We start from the raw sequence: 20,688 nt of genomic DNA, 5'->3' as shown, positions 1-20,688 counted from the left end.
ATTTTGTACTGAACAACAATAGAAAGAGGGTACCCATCTGCAGAACAGAGAATTCTTTGATTTTTAAAGTGCTTATGGAATAAGTGATTTTAATAATGATTTCTTAAGACGAATTCCATGAGCTGAGCGATCCGTAGAAAAGCTGTTTTCTGACCGACAAAGGGTGGCGGCTGTTGTTGCCTGTTTAACAGATGGCTGCGCCGCGGACCCTGATCACTGGCCCCAAGAAGAGGCCCGTCTCCGGCGCGGCTGTCGCCGTCCTCCCCCAGTTCAACCCGCGGCTCGAGACGGTGGACGACTTGGAGCAGCGCATCCAGCAGCACCTGACGCAGCACCCGGCCAAGGGGGGCATGGGCAACGCGGCGGTGGCGGACAAGCGGCACCGCGCCCTGCTGCTGCAGCTGCTGGCGCCGGCCGTGCGGAAGAGCCTGCAGGCCACCCTCAAGCCGCGCGACCTCGCCCTGGTGGCCGTGCCCACGCTGCTGGGCGCGCTGCGCATCGTGCGCCTCCAGATCCTCGCCGACGCCACCAAGGCCGCCAAGGCCGCCCTGCAGCCCGGCGGCGCGGCCCTCGGCGCGGCCCTCGGCGCGGCCCCCAAGCCCCCCAAGACCTTCATGCCCAACGCCAAGCCGCGCATCCAGCTGCAGAAGCTGCAGCAGGCGGAGAGCTGCAGCGTGGCGGACTACGCGCTGCAGCTGGACCAGCTGGTGGCGCGGTGCGGCTACGACGAGGACATCGCCGAGGCCGTGGCCAAGGACCGCCTCATCATCGGCCTGGCCTCGGACCCGATGCGGCGCCGACTCGTCCTTATGCTGGACCGGCCGGGCGGCGCCTCGTACGCCGAGCTGCGGGACTTCGCGCTGCGGATGGAGGAGACGGGCAACCCCGAAGAGCCGATACCACTGGCCATCGGCAGGCAGAACCAGGTGTGGGGTCCCTCGGGCCCCAGGGGGAATGGCAACCACATGGGAGAGACTATGCGAAATTGTAATTTCAACCCTATGCCGAACTCTATGGGAAGTGGAAATTTCAACTCTATGGGAAATGGTAATTTTAATCAAGTGGCTAGGCCAATGGAAAACCAAATGGGAGACTATGTTTGTGAAAATGGGAGAAATCCTATGGGAAACTATGTGAGCGAGAACATGAGAAATCCTATGTCAGACTATGTGAGCGAAAATGTGAGAAATCCTGTGGAAGACTATGTGAGCGAAAATATGAGAAATAATATGGGAGACTATGAGAGTGAAAATTTGAGAAATCATATGGGAGACTATGAGAGTGAAAATTTGAGAAATCATATGGGAGACTATGAGAGTGAAAATTTGAGAAATCATATGGGAGACTATGAGAGTGAAAATTTGAGAAATCATGTGGGAGACTATGTTAGCGAGAACATGGGAAATCCTATGGGAGACTATGTGAGGGAAAACAGGAGAAATCCTGACTTTGTGGAGGGAAACGTGAGAAATCCTGAGCGAGAATATGGGACAGAAAACATGAGACATCCCATGGAGCAACCCATGAGGAATCCTATGGGAGACCACCGCATGGCGCAACCCATGGGAGATCAATGGGGTAGGGTGGGTACGATGCAGCAAAGCATGGGGCAGCCCATGGGGCAGCCCACTCCGCGAGAGTGGGAGGGCAACGGGGCGCCGATGCGGGCAGGTCCTCCTGGAGACCATGCCTGGCGTCACCAAGACGTCGAGTGTCGCGATGGCGGCGACGGGTTCAGTCGGTTTGACGACGGCGGCCAAGGGGTTGGTTGGGACGGTCCGGATTGGGGTGGGTTTGACGGGGAGCGCGGCGCGGGCGGCGCGGGCCACCGCGACAACGGCCATGGCTCGGACTGGTGCGCGCGGTGCGGGCTGAAGGTGCCCCCGTGGCGCCTGTCCGCCACCCTGGCGGCCGGCAAGTGCCCCGAGTGCTGCGCGCCGTGGCCGCGAGGCCCGCCCAACATGAGGGCGTGGCAGGGCTGACCTTGTCTCTGTTTGAACTGCGAGGGGCGGGAGACCGCATCCGTGCGCGTGGCATTAATAAAATTTCTTTACAGGTGTAATGTTTTATTTTGTTACTTGTACTTTCTTTTGTTACTTGTAGTACTTTATTTTGTCCTTTGACAGAATGTCAAGACGTGGAGTAGGTGTATGGGTGTGTAGAAGTGTATACTTAGTCTTTCGTAGAATGCTTTAAGAAGCATAATGCTAGTTTTGTTATTTTTGTCATAATTTTCTAAATAGATACTAGATAAATAGATAATGTGATTCCTCCTGTCACTGTTATTAGGTTTTTGTTTTGTGCCGTGCCATTGTACTGAACGCAAGGATTTTTATCTTCTTGTGTGACATTTTTTTAACGCGGGCGGAATTAAATATTTTTGTTACTCTACGTGCTTTTGTATCCCTTCCCCTCAGTTGAGCACGACCTCACTCCACCTGAGCACTTAGTTTTACCCTCGCTGTCCGCGCGCCTCACCTGTGGTAGTTGACGTTGAGGTCGAGCACCCGCTTGCGCGTGTCCAGGTGGTGGTTGACGTCGCGCCACGCGGCGCCCAGGGACTCCGCCATGGCCGCGTACACCTCGGCGCGCGCGCCCTGCGTCGAGATGAGCTGGTCGGCCTGCCGCAGTAGCTCCTCCACGGGGCTCTGCTTGTTCTGCAGGGGGAAGAAAGCGGAGCGCGGTCACTGGCGGGGCGTGGGGACCGTGGGGACGCCGCCGGCGAGGCAGGCAGCCCAACGCGCGCGCGAGGCAGCCTGGCTGCCGTGCAACGGGGGACCGTCACCGGGGTGGGTCAGTTCACCGAAACATATTTCCAAGGTTGAGATATTGAAAGGAATGGTTGAACTTTCTCCTGGAAAATCCTATTTTTGCCCGTTGACTTACCTATCGGTTCGCCTACACTGTAGAAATATTGAGTAAGTGGAAGCGACCTGGGCCTTACCTGCAGCTTGACCAGGACGTCGTGGTGGGTCCGCTGCAGCTGGACCGCCTGCTCCAGGGTGGCGCCGAGGCGGGTCAGCTCGGGCGTGCATTCCAGGACCCGCAGCTGCAGCCACTCGCGGCTCTGGAACACGGAGAGCAGCGCTAAACCTCGCCGTCAAGACTGTCGTCAACCTAAGCTAACCTAACCCCGCCGTCAAGACTGTCGTCAAGCACCCCGCACGGCGTGCTTGCCCGGCTTCACACACTCGGCTCGGCCCATTTCGGCACCGTGACTGCACCACGGTGACAGCGGCACTGATTCCGAACAGGTGCTTCCGTCGGTGTCTTTCTCTCATCCTTACGGGCCAAGAGAGCGAGAAGGACGGAGCGGTGCTCCCCAGTGCTTACGGACGACCCCTCGGCACGCACATCGCCCCGTATGCCTCGGCACGGCGGCACAGCGCGGCGTGTCCACCCCGCCCCGCCCCGCGCAATGCCGCCTCGCTCAAATAACGCGCAACGCCGAAGCAGTAAAAAGCGTGTGGCCGGCGGCGACGCGGGGATTTGAACCCACGCCAGCAGCGGGCGCAGTAAAAGGACGACGGGGCTATCGCAGGCTAGCGAGGGCCGAGCCCGGCCGAGCCGAGCGCCATACCAGCGAGTCGGCTCGGCTCACATCACGGACGGCCGTGTCCAAAGGCACGCCTCAATTCATCCCGAAGCCGAACGGGTCCGATCCGTCACTCCCCCTGCTTCGCCCTGCGAGCCTCGACTTCTCGACCTCTGCTGCTATAATCCGGGCAGCAGTGTTCGGACTTTTCGGCCAAATCGACTGGCTGAAGCGCGACTGGGCCGCCAGTCGGCAGGCAGGCGACGGGTGCCGACTGACGCCCAGGCGGCGCGTCTCGGCGGCAGCAGTAGCAGCGCTGCCAGTGGACCGACCACTGCTGCCGCAGCCGCACGGCTCTGTCAGTCGCTGCCGCGCGCTGCCGACTGGCGACCCAGTCGGTTTGGCCAAAAAGTCCGAACACTGCCGGGCAGGCCTCGGCTGGCGCTGTTCAAAGTTTCAACTGAACGTTCCCTGTTCGAAAGGCTTTCGTCAAATCTCAAACGGCGGAGGTAAACAGGCGAGGAAGGCACCGCTCGCGCCAGGCCTGTCAACGAGCCCAACCTGGCAAATAACGTTCGGCGGATACGCTGTAAAAGGTAAGGGGAAAAAACGAAAAGAGAAAAGCAAACAAAAGACTTTCTGCGCGCTTTCCGGCCAGCGGGAGCGAGTGAGTGGGAAGGGGAGGAGGAGAGAGGGGGTTGTGTCCAGTTCCTGGACGTCCGAGTGGCAGCAGCGCGCGCGCAAGACAACGGAATCTTTTAGAACACTGCCAATGGAGAGATGGACACGGCCCCATTTGGAAGCTCGCTACACACACACACACTCACACACTCGGCCGGACCGGAAGCGTGGATGTGGGCGGGCAGGCGTGGCCAGGCGTGGCGCAGCACCGGGCCGCGAGACGCCGAGATGGGCGCCGTGGACGAGTATGAGTACCTCGCCGAGGACACACACACACACGGCCCCCTGCCGCCGCACACTTTGTCACCACACAGGTCCACCATGTTGCCTTCTGCCGTGCCCGCCTGGGCTCGGCTCGGCGGGGGCGTGTTTGGTGCGCCGCCGCGTGCGCCGCCACTCGGTGTGTCAGTGTGTTAGTGCGTGCTCGAGTGGGTGCGTCTTCGGCCGCGGCGTGGCGTGGGTCGCCGAATATTTCCCTGCTCCTCGCCCGGACGCCCGTTAGGCCCCGCGATTCCGTCGTCGCTGTCTCTCTCGCACTGATGGAGCGCGCCGTGGTGCGCGAGAGAGACCGGTGTTCGGTGGGTTCCCGCGATTCATTGAAACGGCTCCATTCATCGGTCGCGGGATATGTCTGCAGTGTCCCCTCCTCCCCTCCACGCCCCTGAACCTGACACGCATCGGGGGTGCCGCGGGCGTGGCGTGGCGGTGCCGGCGTTGCCGGGGCAGAAATAACTCAGCGGGACGAGGCGATTCGTTCTGACAGCCGCACCGACTGCCTCGCGCCGCGTCGAGCTTCGACTGCGACTCGATTCGCGTTCGCGCGCCGCGGAAGACCCAGGAAGACCCCGCACCGCTGTGACAACGGCGACGATGACGGGAGGGGATTCGCGTCGCGTCTCTTGGGACCGGGAAGGGGGTGGGGAGGCAGACGTCACCTCGCGACCTTGCCCTGCAGGTGGATTGTGGAACTAAAGCTGGTCTGTCTCTCTCGCACCCACACGGGCGGGCAACGCCCTAGAGGCGCCTCGAGGCGCGCTCAGAAGTGCGAGCAGAATCGGGGCGAAATCATCAGTGCGAACAACAACAAGGATTGCCGGCCGGCCGGCCGCTTGGCTCGCGTCTCTGGCGCCGCGCTGCCATTGGCTGGCGTGCTGCTTGCCGCTCGCTCGCGACTAGGGCTGGCTGGGATAGCGCTTCGCCGTTTCCCCAGGATGTTTGCCGAGCCTGGCCGAGCCTGGCGTAGCCTGGCCCAGCCACAATGACCATGACGCGAGCGGGGCGGCTCGTCGGCCACCTCGTCGGCCACCTCGTCGGCCACCGCCACACCGCCACTGCCTCGGCCACTGCACTGCTCGCACGCACGGCACACGCCATCATCATCATCAGCGCTGTTAGGCCTATGCAGACCTTTAGCGGTTCGAGTCAGCAAGGCTGCGCCGGCCGGCGCTTTTATTTCGGGGTCCACGTGGACGCGCCAGACGCCTCGGCCGCCCCACGTGAGTCACACCTGTGGAGGCGGACGCTCTGCTCCGCTCCGTTCCGCCGTCACGACGTCGTCATCACACTCGCAGAAGGACGCCGCCGTAAACCACACGGCGCGAGCGAGAGACAGAGAAAGACAGAGATGGGCGTTGGGTGTCTAGCCGGTCTGGCCGACTCGAACGGACCACGCCCCGCAAGCCCTCTCGCGGAAGTGGCATTTGGTAGTCCACAGAGATCTTGGCGACGCGGCACAGCGTACTGGGGCTCGTGTTCGACAGGTTTGAATTTCCGAAGCACCGGAATGCGGCATTTCAACCTCACTTTGCGTGTCGACTTTATGAATTTCCGTCCAGCCTGCGATCTCTGCGCGGCGAGCCAGCCTGCAGTGCAGGCGAGCATATGTGTCGGGCCCGAAACGGCATACGATCATGAGTGGTCTAGCCCGTAATGGTAATGGTAATGCGGGTTAGGCAACGCCAGTCAAGCGTGCGCGGCTGCGCGGCGGGAGTGCCTACCTGCCAGGCTGTCCCATTACCATTAAGGGCTAGACCACACGGCTGTCCGCTCCTGCCGGCTCATTCCGGACGGTGCTTTCGTCGCGCTGTCTCTCTCGCACTCGTGGGGCGTTCCGTAAGAATGTGAGGGAGGCAGAGCGACGAGGCGCTGGAGGCTGCAGCCCGGCGAATGGCGCCCAGCCGCTCTAATGAGAGCGCCACCCGGCTGCAGAATGGTTCCGAAAAGTAGTTGTGTCTCTCTCGCACTCATGCGGAACGCCCCACGAGTGCGAGAGAGACAGCGCGATTGAACGACGCTTGAATCTGCTGGAGCGGCTCTAGTTCCAGCGCGGTGCGGCGACAGCCCCGCGAGCAGCGAGACGGAGACGTGCTGGGACGGACAGCGTGGGGCACCCGGGGCCCTCGCCCTTCCCACGTCGTCTGCTTCATTCGTTCCGACCGCGGCGTCCCTCCTGCTGCCCTTGACCTCCACGGCACCGTCGCGGCGTTCCTGGCCACGCGCCGGCCGCCCCTCAAAAGCCGTGATGAAGTATGGCGCCCTGACAGACGTGATTGAATCGCTTTCTGTCTTTTGGTCTATCTGTCTGTCTGTCTGTCTGTCTGTCTGTCTGTCTGTCTGTCTGTCTGTCTGTCTGTCTGTCTGTCTGTCCGTCCGTCCGCCACCCCTTCGTGCCCCGCGAGGCTGTCGTCGTGGCCATAGGCGCTGGGAGTGCTCGCCCTGCTCCCCTTCCCCGACCCTCCAAAAAAAGCTGGGCGGCGCGGCGGTGTCGTCGCTTTAGATAGACTCGTGCGATGATGCAGATGAAGGGCTTGCCTTTGCTTTATTTCTGTTTCTGAGTGCGCTGCCGCTGCGAATGCCGAATGACGCTTTCGTCGCGCTGTCCCTCTCGCACTCGCAGAGAGAGACAGAGCGACGGGGCACTGTTCGAAATGAGCCTGCAGGCTGTCCTTGGGTCCTCCGGCCCTTCGGGCAGGCAGGCAGGCAGGCCGTGGCCAGGCCGTGGCCGCCGTGGCCCAGGCGGGCGTACCCGTGTGTGACCCAATGGCAGTTCTGCGGCCATGTATGGAAGTGGCGAACAGGCAAGCAACGGGCTGGGCCGTAACTTCTCCCCATCTGTTGGCGTCCGTCCGTCCGTCCGCCGCTGTCGGTCTGTCAGTCCGTCCGCACGCCAGCCTGCGTGCCGTGGCCGCGACGCCCCGAGGAGCCGCTGCACCAGGCTGCACCAGTGCGGTTACAATTAGTATCCGGCATAACGCGCCGAGAAAACCAGTGCGCGGCAACAAATGGTCCAGGGCAGAGAGGGGCCTGCTTTCTGGTGTCCATGTCAAAGAACTGGGCGCGGCGAGCGCGGCGACCGGGGACGTGTCCGGCCTGCTCGAATAGGTGTTTACTTTCTGAACCGGCGCCAAAACGCCCGATATGGCTCCGTGATCTACGCGCGGCGGCGCGACTTCCCTAGGCGGGGCGTGGCGGGGCGGGGCGGAGCGGGCCCATTGTGTCCTCTGGGAGATCCAGAGATGAGGGCCGCAGAGCACACTGCAAAGCACTGCCAAGCACTGCAAAGCACTGCCAAGCACTGCAAATTTTAGAAGAGGGCGGTCGTGGAATTCCACCGAGGCAAAAACCACAAAATTTAAAAATTCCCATGGAAGGTAGCTTTACATAATCGCCCCGAAAATGTGTTATAATTTCGGACGGGTACAAAAATATTGGAAGTATTTTTTGAGACCGTAAATGTCGGCTACATCGAGTGAGGGCCGTCTAGTCCGTCCGGACCAATAAGGACATCGGCCTGGAAAGGACGCGACCAATCAGGGGCCACATATCGGCGGTGCGCGCGGTTCGGCCAGTCCGATTGAGACCGTCGCCGTCATCGAATCGAGGACGGCGTTGACCGCCGCCGCGCGTTGAGGTCGCCGAAGAGGGGCTCCGCGTAGCTCGGCGGCGCGGGCAGCGCGCTGCCTGCACTGCGAGCGGCTGCCGTCGCACGGGGCGTGGCCGTCAACCTCCGGCAGAAGAGTGATCGCCGTCGGGGATGTGATAATCACGGGGAGTCCAAGACAGCCTCCTTTTTGTTCAGTGCGCGCGGTGGCGGTGGCGGTGCCGTCGTGGTTGGTTTTGGTTCCAGGATTCGCTGCGGCGATTAGCAGTCCAGTCCGCGCGCGGCCCGCCGGGCCCGCCCGTTCGGCTGCAGTGGCCGTGCGCCGCCGTGCGCATTCACGAGCCACTCCGGCCGCCGTCGACCTGCAGACGGCTCGCCCACCGCCATCGCCACGCCGCCACGCCCCGCCAGCCGCGAGGCAGCGCCGTTAATAAAGTGATTGAAGAGGATCAGCGAGCGTGTGTTGTCTGCGTGCGTCTGTGTGTGTCCAGGGAGGCGGGTCGGGGACCAGCACAGTGGCGAGGCTGCCGAGACATCCCGGCGCACCGTGGCCATTTGAATTGCAGAGCGCCGACGGGATGGCTCCAGTTTGTTGTCCAGGCCGTCCGCTCGCGGTCTAGCCGGGCTCGGGGCGTTCCCGGGCGTTCCCGGGCGTTCCCACCACCCTCCAGCCGGCCCGGCCCTCAGCCCTGTGCTCATCAATTCTGCACTCGGCGGCCGAGGCTGCCAGGCTGCCTGGACCTGGTCTGGCGGGGCGTGGGGGGCGTGGGGGCGGGGGTGGCGGTGACAGGGGCAGGACGGGACGGCATTCCAGTAAGTCCGCAAGGGCCGTCGGCGCGGCGTGGCGGCGCGGCTCGCAGCGACAGGGCAAATCCGCAGAAACAAAATGAGAACCATGACAATGCTGCGGGTGCTCCGTCGCAGCATTTTTTACGGGGAGGGGGAGGGGCAGCGGTGGAGAGGAGCACGCAACCTTGGCCGTCGCTGTTTTGGCAAGCCTGGGCAAGCCCCCCGCCAAGACCGCCAGGGACCTGCTGGAGAGGGGGCGGTGGACTCCAGCTGCAACCAACCTAGGCCAACCCTGCGCCCCAGAGGCCTTTCTTTCGGATGTTTTGGGTGCCAACCTCTCGGCGCCAGTGGCGGCAGCGGTGGCTAGGTTGGTGCACCTGAGGCGGGGCCAAGGCGGGGCCTTTTCCACTGCGCCGGCCGCCACACCGGTAGTGCTGTCTCCGTCTCGCACCTCCCCATTCATTCGATTAGCGTGGCGGCCAGGCACAGGAAGTGCCTTGTCCTGTTCGAGTAATGCGCTCGTTGGCAGAGGATGCGTTAGCGGAGGATTCAGTTAAAATCGGAAACGTGTCGATTCCACTCTGCTGCCCTACTCGGTGCGTGCGTAGCGGAACAATTTATGGAGTGAGAAGAAATAGACTAACGACTCTGCAGATTTCGTTTTCGCAGCGACTTTCGCGTCGGGCGCGCGCGCTCTCTTGCAGGACCGAGGTTTGAGCCTTGCCAGGGCCAAATGTCAGATTCGTGACGGCGACGGGCCGCGCTGTCACTGCGCGGTGGCGAAGCGGGGCGGGGCGGGGCGCCGCGGGCGGGACTGTTGTAGTACCACTGGCGGACACTAATGGGAGCAAAGCAGAGCAAAGACCAGCAAAGCGCCACCAACTAGGCAGCGGGCCGCACTGCCGCACGGCATGCGTAGGCGCTGAGAATAGACCGCGGCGTGCGTGCGGCGGCGTGCGGCGTGCCGCGTGCGGGAGGGTGTAAAGTACGCGCGCGTGTTGCACGAGGCGCGTTCAGCGCGGCATGACGTGGTTCGTTGTAGTACGTTGTACCGCGGCGCGCCCAAAGCCTCAGAGGCCCGAAGGGGCTTCGAGGCGCCACGACCCCCCGCGGACAAACTGGAGCGCGCAGGCGGCGTGACTTATGGGGCCGCTGTGGACCGATTCGGGGCAGCGATGTCTCTCTCGCACTCCTGCTGGACATCCCATGCCGTGCGAGAGAGACAGCTGTGTGTTCTAACGTCTGTGTTAGTGACGGCTCGCTTGCCCACCCTCACGCGGCGGGTGGTCCAACCCCACCGCCGATCGTTCCGGTACAAGCCTCACTTGTAGGAGAGCGATGACCAGCCGGGTGCCGCCGCTCTGCACGGCGATGGTGCTTATGGTGGTGGTGCTGGGGGAGGCGCCGGGCGTGGAGCTGGGGGTGACGCTGGGGGTGGCGCTGGGGGCGGCCAGCCTGTCATCCCCCGGCGCCGCCCCCGCCCCGCCGCGCCGGCCGGCGTGCTCCTCCATGGGGCTGGGGCCGGGGCCGGGGTGGGTGTTGAGGGTATCCACAAGTCGCGGTCGTCAGCACGTCACGTGACTCGTCACTCGCGGCGTCGCGCGCACGCACTGCACGACGGGGCGCCGCGACGCCACATAACGATGCCAAGGCAGAGCGACGCAGAGCTCGACGCGCTGCGGCTGTGGCGGCCCACACCGCACTGCCGGGCCGGGCAGGGCCACCACCACACCGCGCGCTGGCACCGGCAAAGCCCCGCCGCGCCCCGCCGCGCCCCGCAACGCCCTGACCAGCTGGTGGGTCTTGGGCCGGCGCAGCATCCCGATCACTGCGAGCCCCGAGCCGCGAGCGGGGCCCGCGAGGCCCGCGTGGTGGCGGGGCCAACAAACGGTTCATCAACGCCACGAGCGCCACACGCACCAACACACGCCCACGCGGGGCACGGAGTCGAGCGGGTTGCCGCGATGCAGACCCTGCAGGGAAGGCCAGGGTGACGGCAGGCACCGTGGCCGTGCGGACCAGAGGGCACAAGAGAGGGCCTCTAGAGCGACGCAGAGCGTGTCGCTTCCATGCTGGGGCCCTGCTAGGCCTTGCGGGGCCCTTGCGCCACCGCACTCTCGGCCCGCCCCCTCCACCGCAGGGCCGCAGGGCCGCAGCACCACGCTGCATGTATTTTTGGCTTCCTTTTGCTTTCCGCGTGTAGCGGGCCGGGCGTGGTGACGGCGAGGCGGCGGCACCAGCTTGTTGTTCTGGCGGTCCGGGCGCGGGCCGCGGGCGACCAGCCCGGCGACCAGCCTGGCGACGACCCGGAACCCGGCCACAAAGGCAGAAGGATGCGTCGGAAAGCGGGCAAGCCGGGCCAAGCGGTCTGGAAGCTGGAATGCCACCCGCCCCCTCCCCCCCCCCCCCTGCGCACAAAGTGGGCAGCGTATGTTGCCGTGCTTGTTGTATTGCTGCGATGGGAGAAAGCCCAAACACACTGCCGTATGCAAGCAGTACGTTAAAAACGTGTTGCCACCGTCTGACGCCCCCCCCCCTTTTCCCCCTTCTTCGTCCGAGAGGTTGGTGTGCATTTTTCCACGTTCGGCGTGGACACAACACCCGCATCGTGGCGTTGACGGCCGTCGCCGTGGTGGTCATTTTCGGCAGGCAGTGTATTTCGGGCGCCTTGTTCGCGGCAGTGCGGTGATGCACGCAGGCCCGCATGGCTCCATGGCTCTTGGCCTCTTGGCGCGCAGGAGAGGAAACGACGTATGCTGTATAACAGCGTCATGCTCTCAGAAAAAATGAAACTCTTTTAAACTTTTATTTGCGACATACTGACCAGATTTAGTAATTCAGAAACACAGGCGTATCATACGCCTGCCAGTGTGTGTGTGGCGTGTGTGTGTGTGTGCGTGTGTGTGTGGTGGAATGCACGTATCCTCCTACCCAGCCATGTGAGGCTGACGTCTCCCGTTGAGACTCCGGGTCGGGACTGGTGCGGCCGGAGCAGCGCAGCGGTGCAGCGGTACCCGCCGAGCCCGTACGAGGACACGGCCTTGTTTGGGAGGAATCGGACCGAAATATTGTTGCGCTCGCAAAAACACTGCTGCAGTCTGTTGGGCCGCGCGGCCGCGCCGCTCAAAGCACGGCCCCGTTGTGGAGAGGATGCTGAATTGCTAATGGGTTAGGTAGAGCGGGAATGAAGCACACACAGGTTTAAAAAACTACATAACACGCTTTATTGTTATAAAACAAGATAACACTAAAAACAAACAAATTGCATGCAAGCACGGAGAAAAATGGCGGTGGAGTGAGACGACACACGCCCAATGGCTTTTTTTCCCTCGAAACTTCAATGCTAACTTATAGGATATATCACAAAAAATAATCCGTGGAAAAAAGACTGCTGCTTTTTTGAGCTGAGCTGACTTGTTGCTCGCGGAGCTGTGTCCGAAGCAACAAGCACGAAGCAGGGTTAGACACCACGTCAAAGTCGAAACAAAATTTCCTCTGCAATTGAGCAAAGATTCTTGGAATGTGCCACTGTGCCATGCAGGGCCACGTGCAAAATCAGACTCACCGACTCTTCGAGACTAGTTCGATTCCAACAGACTATTCTCAAAAATTAAAAAGGGACTAACTTATTTTCATAGAATAAGATTTATTGCACGTACATATAGTTACGCGACCTTTAATAGGTGAGCAATTATTAGCGAAGCTAGGGGTCCCCTACTCCAGCCTAAGTCTATATTTTTTTGATTCCAGTTTTTATTTGAACGTCAGGAGGCTCGCTCGCAGCATGCTTCGAGCATCGAGCAGAAACCTGCTCGGGCTGAAAATTTGTGGACCAGTTAAAACTACAGCGTCCATGACAACGTCCACAGTTTGAAATTGGTCAATTTAGAATGGCACACTTGGTGCGGAAAGTGCCTGCTCCCGGGGGCAGTAAACTTCCTTTGAACGCCCCTCTGCGACCGCGACGCCGCGACGCCGCTGGGCTGCTTAGGGCGACAACGCTCGCGACAACGCCAAGCCAAAGCAGCTGTTAGGGCGATGACTCCGTGGCGCTGGCTCTGGGCGCGCTGGCGGGTTAGAAGCTCATGCTAGAACACGCCCTTGATGGCGTGCCGCATGATGTGCGGCTGGCACAGGAAGCGCGCGGAGGGCTGCAGCGGCGGTGGCGGCGGCGGCAGCGGCGGCTCCAGGCAGGACAGCAGCACGTGGTTGGCGTTCTCGTCCCGGAGGCTCACCTCCTTCAGCCCGTCCAGCAGCTCCTGCGGCGGCGGCGGCGGCATGTCCAGGTCGTGGTCGTCGTCGTGCACCTCATCCTGGCCGTCGTACGGGTGCGGGACGGGCACGTGGTCCGCGAAGGCGAGCGGCGACGGCAGCTGCAAATCCAGGTCCAGGTCCAAGGGCAGCGGCAGCGGCAGGGTCTCCTCCAGCTGCTGGCGGTACGCGGCGTCCACGTCATCTGCAGCAACAAAAGACAGGTCATCCTCGGCGTCGTCCTCCACGCCGACGTCCTCCCCATCCTCGCCCTCGTGCTCACCGTGGCCCGTCTGCAGCACCGAGTCCAGCGCGCCCCTCGTGCCGCTGGACAGCGTGGAGGACGTGGACGACGTGGACGTGTTGCAGGCGTTGTTGAGATGGTGCGCCTCGATCCTGGAGCAGGACAGCTCGCTCTCGGCGCGGGTCTCCCCGCCCCCGCGGCGCACCCGCAGCTGCCGCGTCTCGCGCACCTCGCGCTGCACCAGCACGCCGGCCAGCACCTGGACAAGAAGAGCATGAGCCTGGAGGCCTGGAGGTTTCCGCGGCCTTGCCGGCCTTGCCGTCCGGGCGGTGTCGAGTTCGCCGCGGAAACGGAGGCCGCGGCAGTGTAAGGGCGGCCCGTGTAACCGATACGGCCCGCCGCGGGCCATGGACCATATTGCCTCCCCTCCCCTCCCCCTCCCCCAAACGCCGCGCCCACCGCCTGACTCGCCTGGGAGACGCGAGTTTGTTTGGACGCGCTATTTTCAGGCTTCCAGACGCGAAAGCGAACGCCGCGGGGGTCCGCGGCCCGCCTTGGCAGCGCCGTGGACTGGCCGCGGACCAGCGGGGCGGCCGGGGTGGGTGGGGCCCTCGGTGGGGCCGGGCCAGCACTCGGCCATATGAAGAGCAAGGCAGTGACAGCTTACCTCTCGCTCCCCTTCGTCGCAGCTGGTGGGGTGCTCCTCCTGGTCGGGGAGGTGGTAGACGTGGTGGTGCACGACGGCCCTGACTTCGGCGGGCTGGTCGACGCCCCCTGCGGCGCCCACGGCGGGCACGGACGGCTGGGACATGGTGGGCTCCGTCTGCGTCTGGACCTGGGGGCACGCCGCGCGCGTCGGGAACTGCATTAGTTTGATTAGTCTCATTTCACTTGCAGTGCGGGAGTTAAGTGTGAATTCTCCGTTCCTCGAGGGGGCTGCCCAACAGATAAGCGGTCTGGCCGTGCCACCGACGCCCCCCGCGGGGCAGCGGGGTAGCAGGGCCCCTCAGCCTCTTGGATTCGTCGATGCCTGGCGATGCCTGGCGATGCCTGGCATGCCTTGGCGAGGCAGCACTCGGCAGCCTGCCCGGCCCGTCCGGCGCGGTGGCGGGCGAGGCGAGGCGGCCAAGCTGGCCAGAAGCAAACACTTGAAAGTATTTGTGAACGCGCGAGTTGGGTTCACGACCTCTGCGGTCCATGCAGCGCAAGCGCCAGACCCAGACCCCTATTACATAAGGCCGTGCGGTTAGTGAGGTTGTTAGAATTGGGGCGGGTTAAATGTTGGTTCCAAAAAGAAGAATGTAGGAAAATGATTAAGTTTCGAAATTTGGCATGGAGTTGACACATTTTGAGGGAGTGTTAGGACAGGGCGATGGTTATCATGTCGTGCAGAGCGAGGCATCCACCTCCACGACCTCCAGAGGGCCCCGCGCGGCCCCACGTCGCTCTGCCAGAGTCTTGAGAGAGATGAGAACATAGCGTCCCTCCGGTTAGTCAGTCCCACCAACCCGGAGCGCGAGGTGCGACAAAGACCAAGACCAAGCGATGAGGACAGAAAGCTCCAGACGAACCAGACGCAAGGCGGCAGAGGCATGCGCGGACGCGCGGCGGACGCCGTGGCCAGGACCAGGACAATGCATCCGAGTATCCGGGTCCAGGCATGCAGGAGGAAGAGAACAGCGCCTTGGCGAGAGCCTCGACGAGCACCCGGGGCACGGCGTCGGGCCGTCAGGGTGACCAACCTGCTTGCTGACCCTGCCCAGCTGCTGGCGGTCCAGGTCGGCGTCGTCGCCCTCCTCGGACGTGGGGTCCAGCTCCCACCACGGCGACGCGACGCCGCCCTCGGACGCCGTGTGAAACGACGAGGACCTGGACGGCGGCGTGCAGGTCGACGGGCACGTGCACTCGGACGCCGTGATGAACTCCTCCGTCTCGGACTTGCTGCCCTCCTCGGCGAGCCGCAGCGGCGCGGGCAGCGCGATGGACGACACCAAGGCCGCCGGCACGGACACGGGCGTCACCGTCGCCGCCTTGCTGACCTCGGCGTCGCTGTCGGCCAGGTCGAGCGTGGAGCGCCACTCCTGCAGGAAGGACACGGTGAGGGGGGCGTGGGCGTCCTGGCCACACCGCTGGCTGTGACTGGGGCGGTCACTGCGGCTGCGCTGCCGCACCCCGAGCAACGCCTCGCCGTGCATTGTGGATTGTGCGCGATGTTTACGCGTCCGCGCGTCCGTCAGAACGCCAGAACGACCTGGCTTTACCCTTACCTTCCGCGCTTCACCGGCGGCGTGGCTCGCTGCGCTGTGCCGCGCTGTGCAGCCAGCCTGTCCGGCCTCACGCGTAAATCAGTGGCTCAAACCATTCGGCCGTCCACACCGTTTGGCGTCTGCTCTGCTGCTCTGCTTTACTGCCGGAAGCGGCTGTCGTCTCCCCGAAGCGTGAAAGCAGCGAGATGCCGTTCCGCGGTTTAGCAAGGGACCCCGCGCCTGTGCGGCCGCCTCCACGCCGGCAGCACCGCCAAATGGGCTGCCTACCGCCACGGCGGTCGGGTCGAGTCCCTACGACGCCGTCGAATGGGATGCCTACCCGTCGGGCGCACGCCGCGCACGCCGGCCCTCGTCGCAGGCCTTACCTCCGTTGTCGTGGCGTCGCTCCTCTCGGCCTGCGAGTCGACGGCGTCCTCGGACACTGCCTTCTCCGGGTCGCTGGCGACGACGGGCTCCTCGCCGGGGGCGTCGGTGACGTCCTCCACGGAGGGTGGCGGCGGCGGCGCGGCTGGGTCGAGTCTCGCCGCCGTCAGGGCTCGGTCCAGCTGCTCCGCCAAGGCCGTCACCTCGGACAGCCGCTCCGAGATGGCCTCGATGGCGGTGGTGTTGCCGTTGGCCAGGTCCATCGCCGCGGGCAGGGTGGGTAGCGCGGGCAGGGAACTGCGAGCAGATCAGGGCACAGCGGGTCAGAAGAGGAACAAGGCATAAGGCAGGAGCAGAAACGGGGTGCTCCCAGATAGTTTATACACCCTCGCTTTTAAACACTAGCTTTCAGGAAAGTCGACATCCGCACTAACTCAACGAACGGCATCATAAACCGACAGAACAGGACCAGGGCGTGAGCGGGCGCCAGAGAGTGGAGACCAGAGAGTGGAGGCGCGACAGAGAGATGACTTCAGCTTCAATTAAAGTGGCCGGCGCGGTGCGCGGTGCAGCACACGCGCAGACTATTACTGCACACCAGGCTGACTCCGAACCCCGCTTTCGTCGCCACATCGCCCTGCCTCTCTCGCACTCGTGAGGCGCGCCGTCGGCGTGCGAGAGAGGCAGAGCGACGAATCAGTGTTCGGGCCTCTGCCGGACATTAATGAGCAAGTTAATTGCAACGGCCTCGCATGCCTCATGCCCCCCGCAGCCCTCTGCGTTGCCTGCAGGCCTGCACTGCCTCAGCTTCGGCCTCGGCCACTCGGTCCTCGGCGCCGAACTCTCATTATTTTCACCCATTCCGCCGAGCCGCTCTGCTGTGCTCTGCCCGCCTCGTCACACTCGAGTCTCACTTCAGCCTCATTTCCGATTCCGCGAAACGCGCGCGGCGCCCCGTAATCGCTGGCCGTCCTCGTCCTCGTGTTGTCCCAGGCCAAGGACCCCGGGCCAGACCGCGGTCGCGTGGCGCCGCCGCTTCGAACGCTGTGCGCGGAGCCCTCGTGCGGGGGTGGCTGGACTGTGTCGCCGCGACAATGTAAACACGTGTCAGCTGTTTGGGGGAGGGGGGGGCGTCCGCGACGAGTCTGCGTGGAGCGGGCCGTGACGGCGGCAAGAATGGCCATGCAGTGTAGTCGGTATATTTAGCCGCATCTTCCACGGCGGAGCAGCAGGGCGAGGAGCATCAGCACGGACTGCACCGCCACCACTGCGGGGGAACAGGTTCAAAAGATTTACGCATGGCGGGTGGGAGGCGGTGGGCTCCATCACGGCGCGGTCGAAGGCGATGAGGGACGGACAGCGGTAGAGGCTCGGGTTTACCGGCTTCACCGCGAAACGGCGGAGCGGCGAAACGGCGAAGCGCACGGCGAGGCGCCTTTCTCGCGCGACGAGCAACAAGCAGCACACCGTCTTGGAAGTCGAAGCCAAGACAAATATCGGTTCTCGTTCGCAACGCCCCGGCCCCCTGCCCGGCCCGGCAGGCCTGCAGGCCGGTACAGTTGTTGGCCTACTTGCCGAGTATCTTCCGCCGGCTTTATTTAGCATTGTGCGTGGCTCGCCGCTCGTCAATGCCTCGTCCGCGGTGATCGCCAGTTCGCGTCTGGAGGGTCTGGACTCTCTGGATGCGCCGATGCGGGTCACCAGGGATTTTTACTTGGCGATGCTTTCACCTTGGCCCTGCCCGCTGCCCGCGGCGCCCCGCCCCCCGAGCCCAGGGCCTGGGCCTTGGCAGCCCTGGCCTCGAACTCGGACGCAGCGACGCCCTGTCCTGCCTGGCACTGCCCTGCCACTTCCCGGGGAACGCCGCGGCGTGGCCGTCGCCAATGGCCGCCAGGAGGATCCATCTTCTTTTTCTGACGGCGAGGGTCACTTCCTGCTTCGAGGGGCGCAGAACGCGAGCGACTCTCTGTCGCACTCATAGAGCGGTCGGTAGGGGTGCGAGCGAGACAGCGACAAGGAATCGCTGCAAAGGGCCTCTCCTGCGAGGGCGCTGCGAGTGCAACCGTCGGCGTGCACCGAGACTTACGCTGCTGGCTGGTCCGCGGCCTCGTCGGCCTTGCCGGCCGCACTGCCGGCGGGCTGTATATCCATCGAGAGTGCGCGGCCGCCTGGTTTACGGAGACGCCCACTTCTTGCCGGCCGGCGTAAGCGCGTTTACTCGGTGTGCCTGTCCGTCGGGCACGTCGATCGGGATTGGCGGAGGACTGTTGTGTGCTTCGCACCACACCGCGAGCCGCGAGCCGCGTGACGCGACGTGGGTGACGGGGGTCGCTCTGCCGCCGTGGGTTCACGCCGCGTGCCGCGTGTCGTCACGCTCGTCGTTCGCGGGGTTTCGAGCGGATTCCTTGGAAACGCGTCGGCCGGCGCGAGTGCGGCTTGCGGCTCTCGTTCGCGTCTTGTCGTATGTCGGCGGGGCCGGCGGGCGGGGCGGGGCGTCGCGGTGCGTCGCGGTGCGTCGCGGTGTGGTGCGGTGTGTGGACTGGCGGCACGGCGGCGCGGCGGCAGCCGACGCGTCGTCGTCGCGGCGCTACGGCGACACGGGGGAGGGGGTGGGGGTCGGCGCACTACCGTGTTGTGCAGCGCGGGGCGGGGCGGGGCGGCTAGGGGTGCCGAAAGGCGAAGATGATGCAGGCCTCGATCGGGGAGGGGAGGAAGGCAGGGGCTATTTCGAATTTGCGAGTAAGTTACTGCAGTCGGAAGGCGGGCGAACACGCCGAACCGCAAGCAGCACGCGTGAGCGCGCCTCACCACCTCGCCGCCTCGCCCCGAGTGCCAATGGCGGGGCCGGTATGTCTGAGTGAGGAGTGCGTGGATGGAGCGGAGCGGCCGGTCTGATTCAAAGTCTGGCAAATCACGCACGCTTCCCGGACGCGGCACGCGGGGGCGAGTCGTAGCGTGGCACGGCGATGATGCGGGAGACTCATTCAGAGCGCCACGCTTTGGAAGGGCCTGGTGACGCAGGCCGTGACGGCGAGGGCCTGCTGCCAATGCGGCTGCCGCCGCTTGTGCCTCGAACCTGGGCGGGCCTCGGGGCGGGGCAGGGCAGGGCGCAGGGCGGGCTAGTCCTCGCGAGGTATTTTTGGACAGCCGTTATTACGCTGGCTAGTGTCCCTGTCGCGTGGGGCATCGCCGTGGCATCGCCGTGCGCGACTGCAACGCGTGGCCGCCCAGCGTCGTCGCCGTCCTGGTGGCGTCCCGGTGCGGGCTGCTGCACCGGCCGGCGTTCGGCTTGTCCGAGGCTCCTTTATTTCAGTCTCGTGGTGCAGCGTGGCCGTCGTGGCCGAGCGTGCTGCACGACCGGCGTGCGGGCGCCGCGCCGCCGCGCCGCCGCCACGGGCGGTCTGCCAGCGCGGCGACGACAGCGACGTGCACGCCACAATTCACTAAAAATACAAAGATGGAGCGGCGTCATACCGTCCCCGCCGTCCCCGTGGCGCGGGGTAGCGCCAGACGGGCTGGCCGGCGCCTGGCCTGAGCACTGACCCCCCGAGCACGTCGGTACACACCTGTTGGCGGCGCCCGGTCCACCCGGTCCGTCGCCGGGACTAGAAGCAGAACTGCTGGTGGCGGACGCGCTGCCCGAGGACGACGCGCTCCCCGTGGACGTGCTGGCCGGAGCGGCCAGCCTGGGGACGTTCTTGAGGTGGGCGGCGAGGGGGCCGCTGGCGAGTGGCGCCCGCAGCGGCACGCTGAGGGGCACGGCCGGCCCGACGGACGCCGCCAAGGCGGGGAAGGGGTCCACCAGCGGCTCCCTGAGACGGGAGCGGAGCAGGCGGCCCAGGCGCACCATGCGGCCGACCTCCAGCAGTAGTCGTTCCCGGTTGCCCAGGAGCTTTCGAAGCCGGCAGCGACGTCGGGACTGATCGGGCTCCGCCACCAGGGCGGGAACGGCGGCGGCCAGGTCACGGAGCTGCTTGCAGTGCTGCAGTGAAAACATTTAATTTTAAATCACAAGACGACAAGCGCACTCGAAAAAGCCTTGTGTCCCTACGTACCTCGTGCACGGACCGGTGGAACACGGCGGACACCCTGAGCCGCGTCATCTGCTCCTGGCTGACGACGTGCAGGGCGTCCCAGGCGGCGGCCAGGTGCTCGGAGAGCACTCGGTGCGGCGCGAGGGGCAGCCGGCAGGACACGCGCAAGGACCTGGCCAGGGCCAGCAGCTGCACGCCGTACTGGTGCGTGGCCCGCGCCGTCTCCTGCAGCGCCTGCTGCTCGGCCTTCTGCTGCTGGATCTCCTGCGGCGTGCAGCCGACGTGCGCGTGCGAGCCGAGCAGGGCGCGCAGCAGCTCGCCGAGCCAGCGCACCGCCTGCCCCGCGTCCTGCTCGTAGGCGCGCACGTGGCCCGCCTGCTGCAGCGTCAGCCTCCGCACCGTCACCGTGTCCGAGAAGAGCGTCTGCCTGCCCCGCACCGCCTCCAACAGCGCCGTCACGTGGCCGATGTGCGCGCCGTAGTCCACGCTCACCTCGCGGCCCAGCGCGTCCTTGACCGGCATGGACAGCAGGTCGGACAGCTTCTCGCCCTGCCGCACCACCATCCGCTCCAGCTCGTCTGCGAAAGGGTGGAGAGGATGGTTATTGCAGTGGCAGCACCCACGCAGGATGCGGTGTTCCAGCC

The 20,688-nt window shown here is 64.3% G+C and overlaps 1 protein-coding gene across 2 annotated transcripts in view; it reads right to left on the bottom strand.

The window, feature by feature from the left end:
- The window catches only part of LOC117653217 (titin-like), a 56,133-nt gene that overhangs the window by 21,715 nt on the left and 13,730 nt on the right, over nt 1-20,688 (bottom strand). The window contains exons 8-16 of one of the 2 annotated variants that reach the window (XM_034398734.1): nt 20,066-20,622; nt 19,808-19,992; nt 16,013-16,271; nt 15,123-15,461; nt 14,048-14,215; nt 13,420-13,639; nt 13,121-13,341; nt 2,945-3,067; nt 2,479-2,657 (exon numbers count right to left, since the gene is read on the bottom strand). In XM_034398734.1, coding sequence (XP_034254625.1) covers nt 2,479-2,657; nt 2,945-3,067; nt 13,121-13,341; nt 13,420-13,639; nt 14,048-14,215; nt 15,123-15,461; nt 16,013-16,271; nt 19,808-19,992; nt 20,066-20,622 — 2,251 coding nt within the window. Of the gene's footprint in view, nt 1-2,478; nt 2,658-2,944; nt 3,068-13,120; nt 13,342-13,419; nt 13,640-14,047; nt 14,216-15,122; nt 15,462-16,012; nt 16,308-18,096; nt 18,350-19,807; nt 19,993-20,065; nt 20,623-20,688 lie in introns of those variants that run through there. The other variant, XM_034398733.1, reaches the window with a different exon arrangement.

This window comes from Thrips palmi, unplaced genomic scaffold (genome assembly GCF_012932325.1).
Source record: "Thrips palmi isolate BJ-2018 unplaced genomic scaffold, TpBJ-2018v1 HiC_scaffold_8, whole genome shotgun sequence".
NCBI lineage: Eukaryota > Metazoa > Arthropoda > Insecta > Thysanoptera > Thripidae > Thrips > Thrips palmi.
Note: the sequence above shows the minus strand (reverse complement) of the source record. Positions and strands in the feature narration are given on the sequence as shown.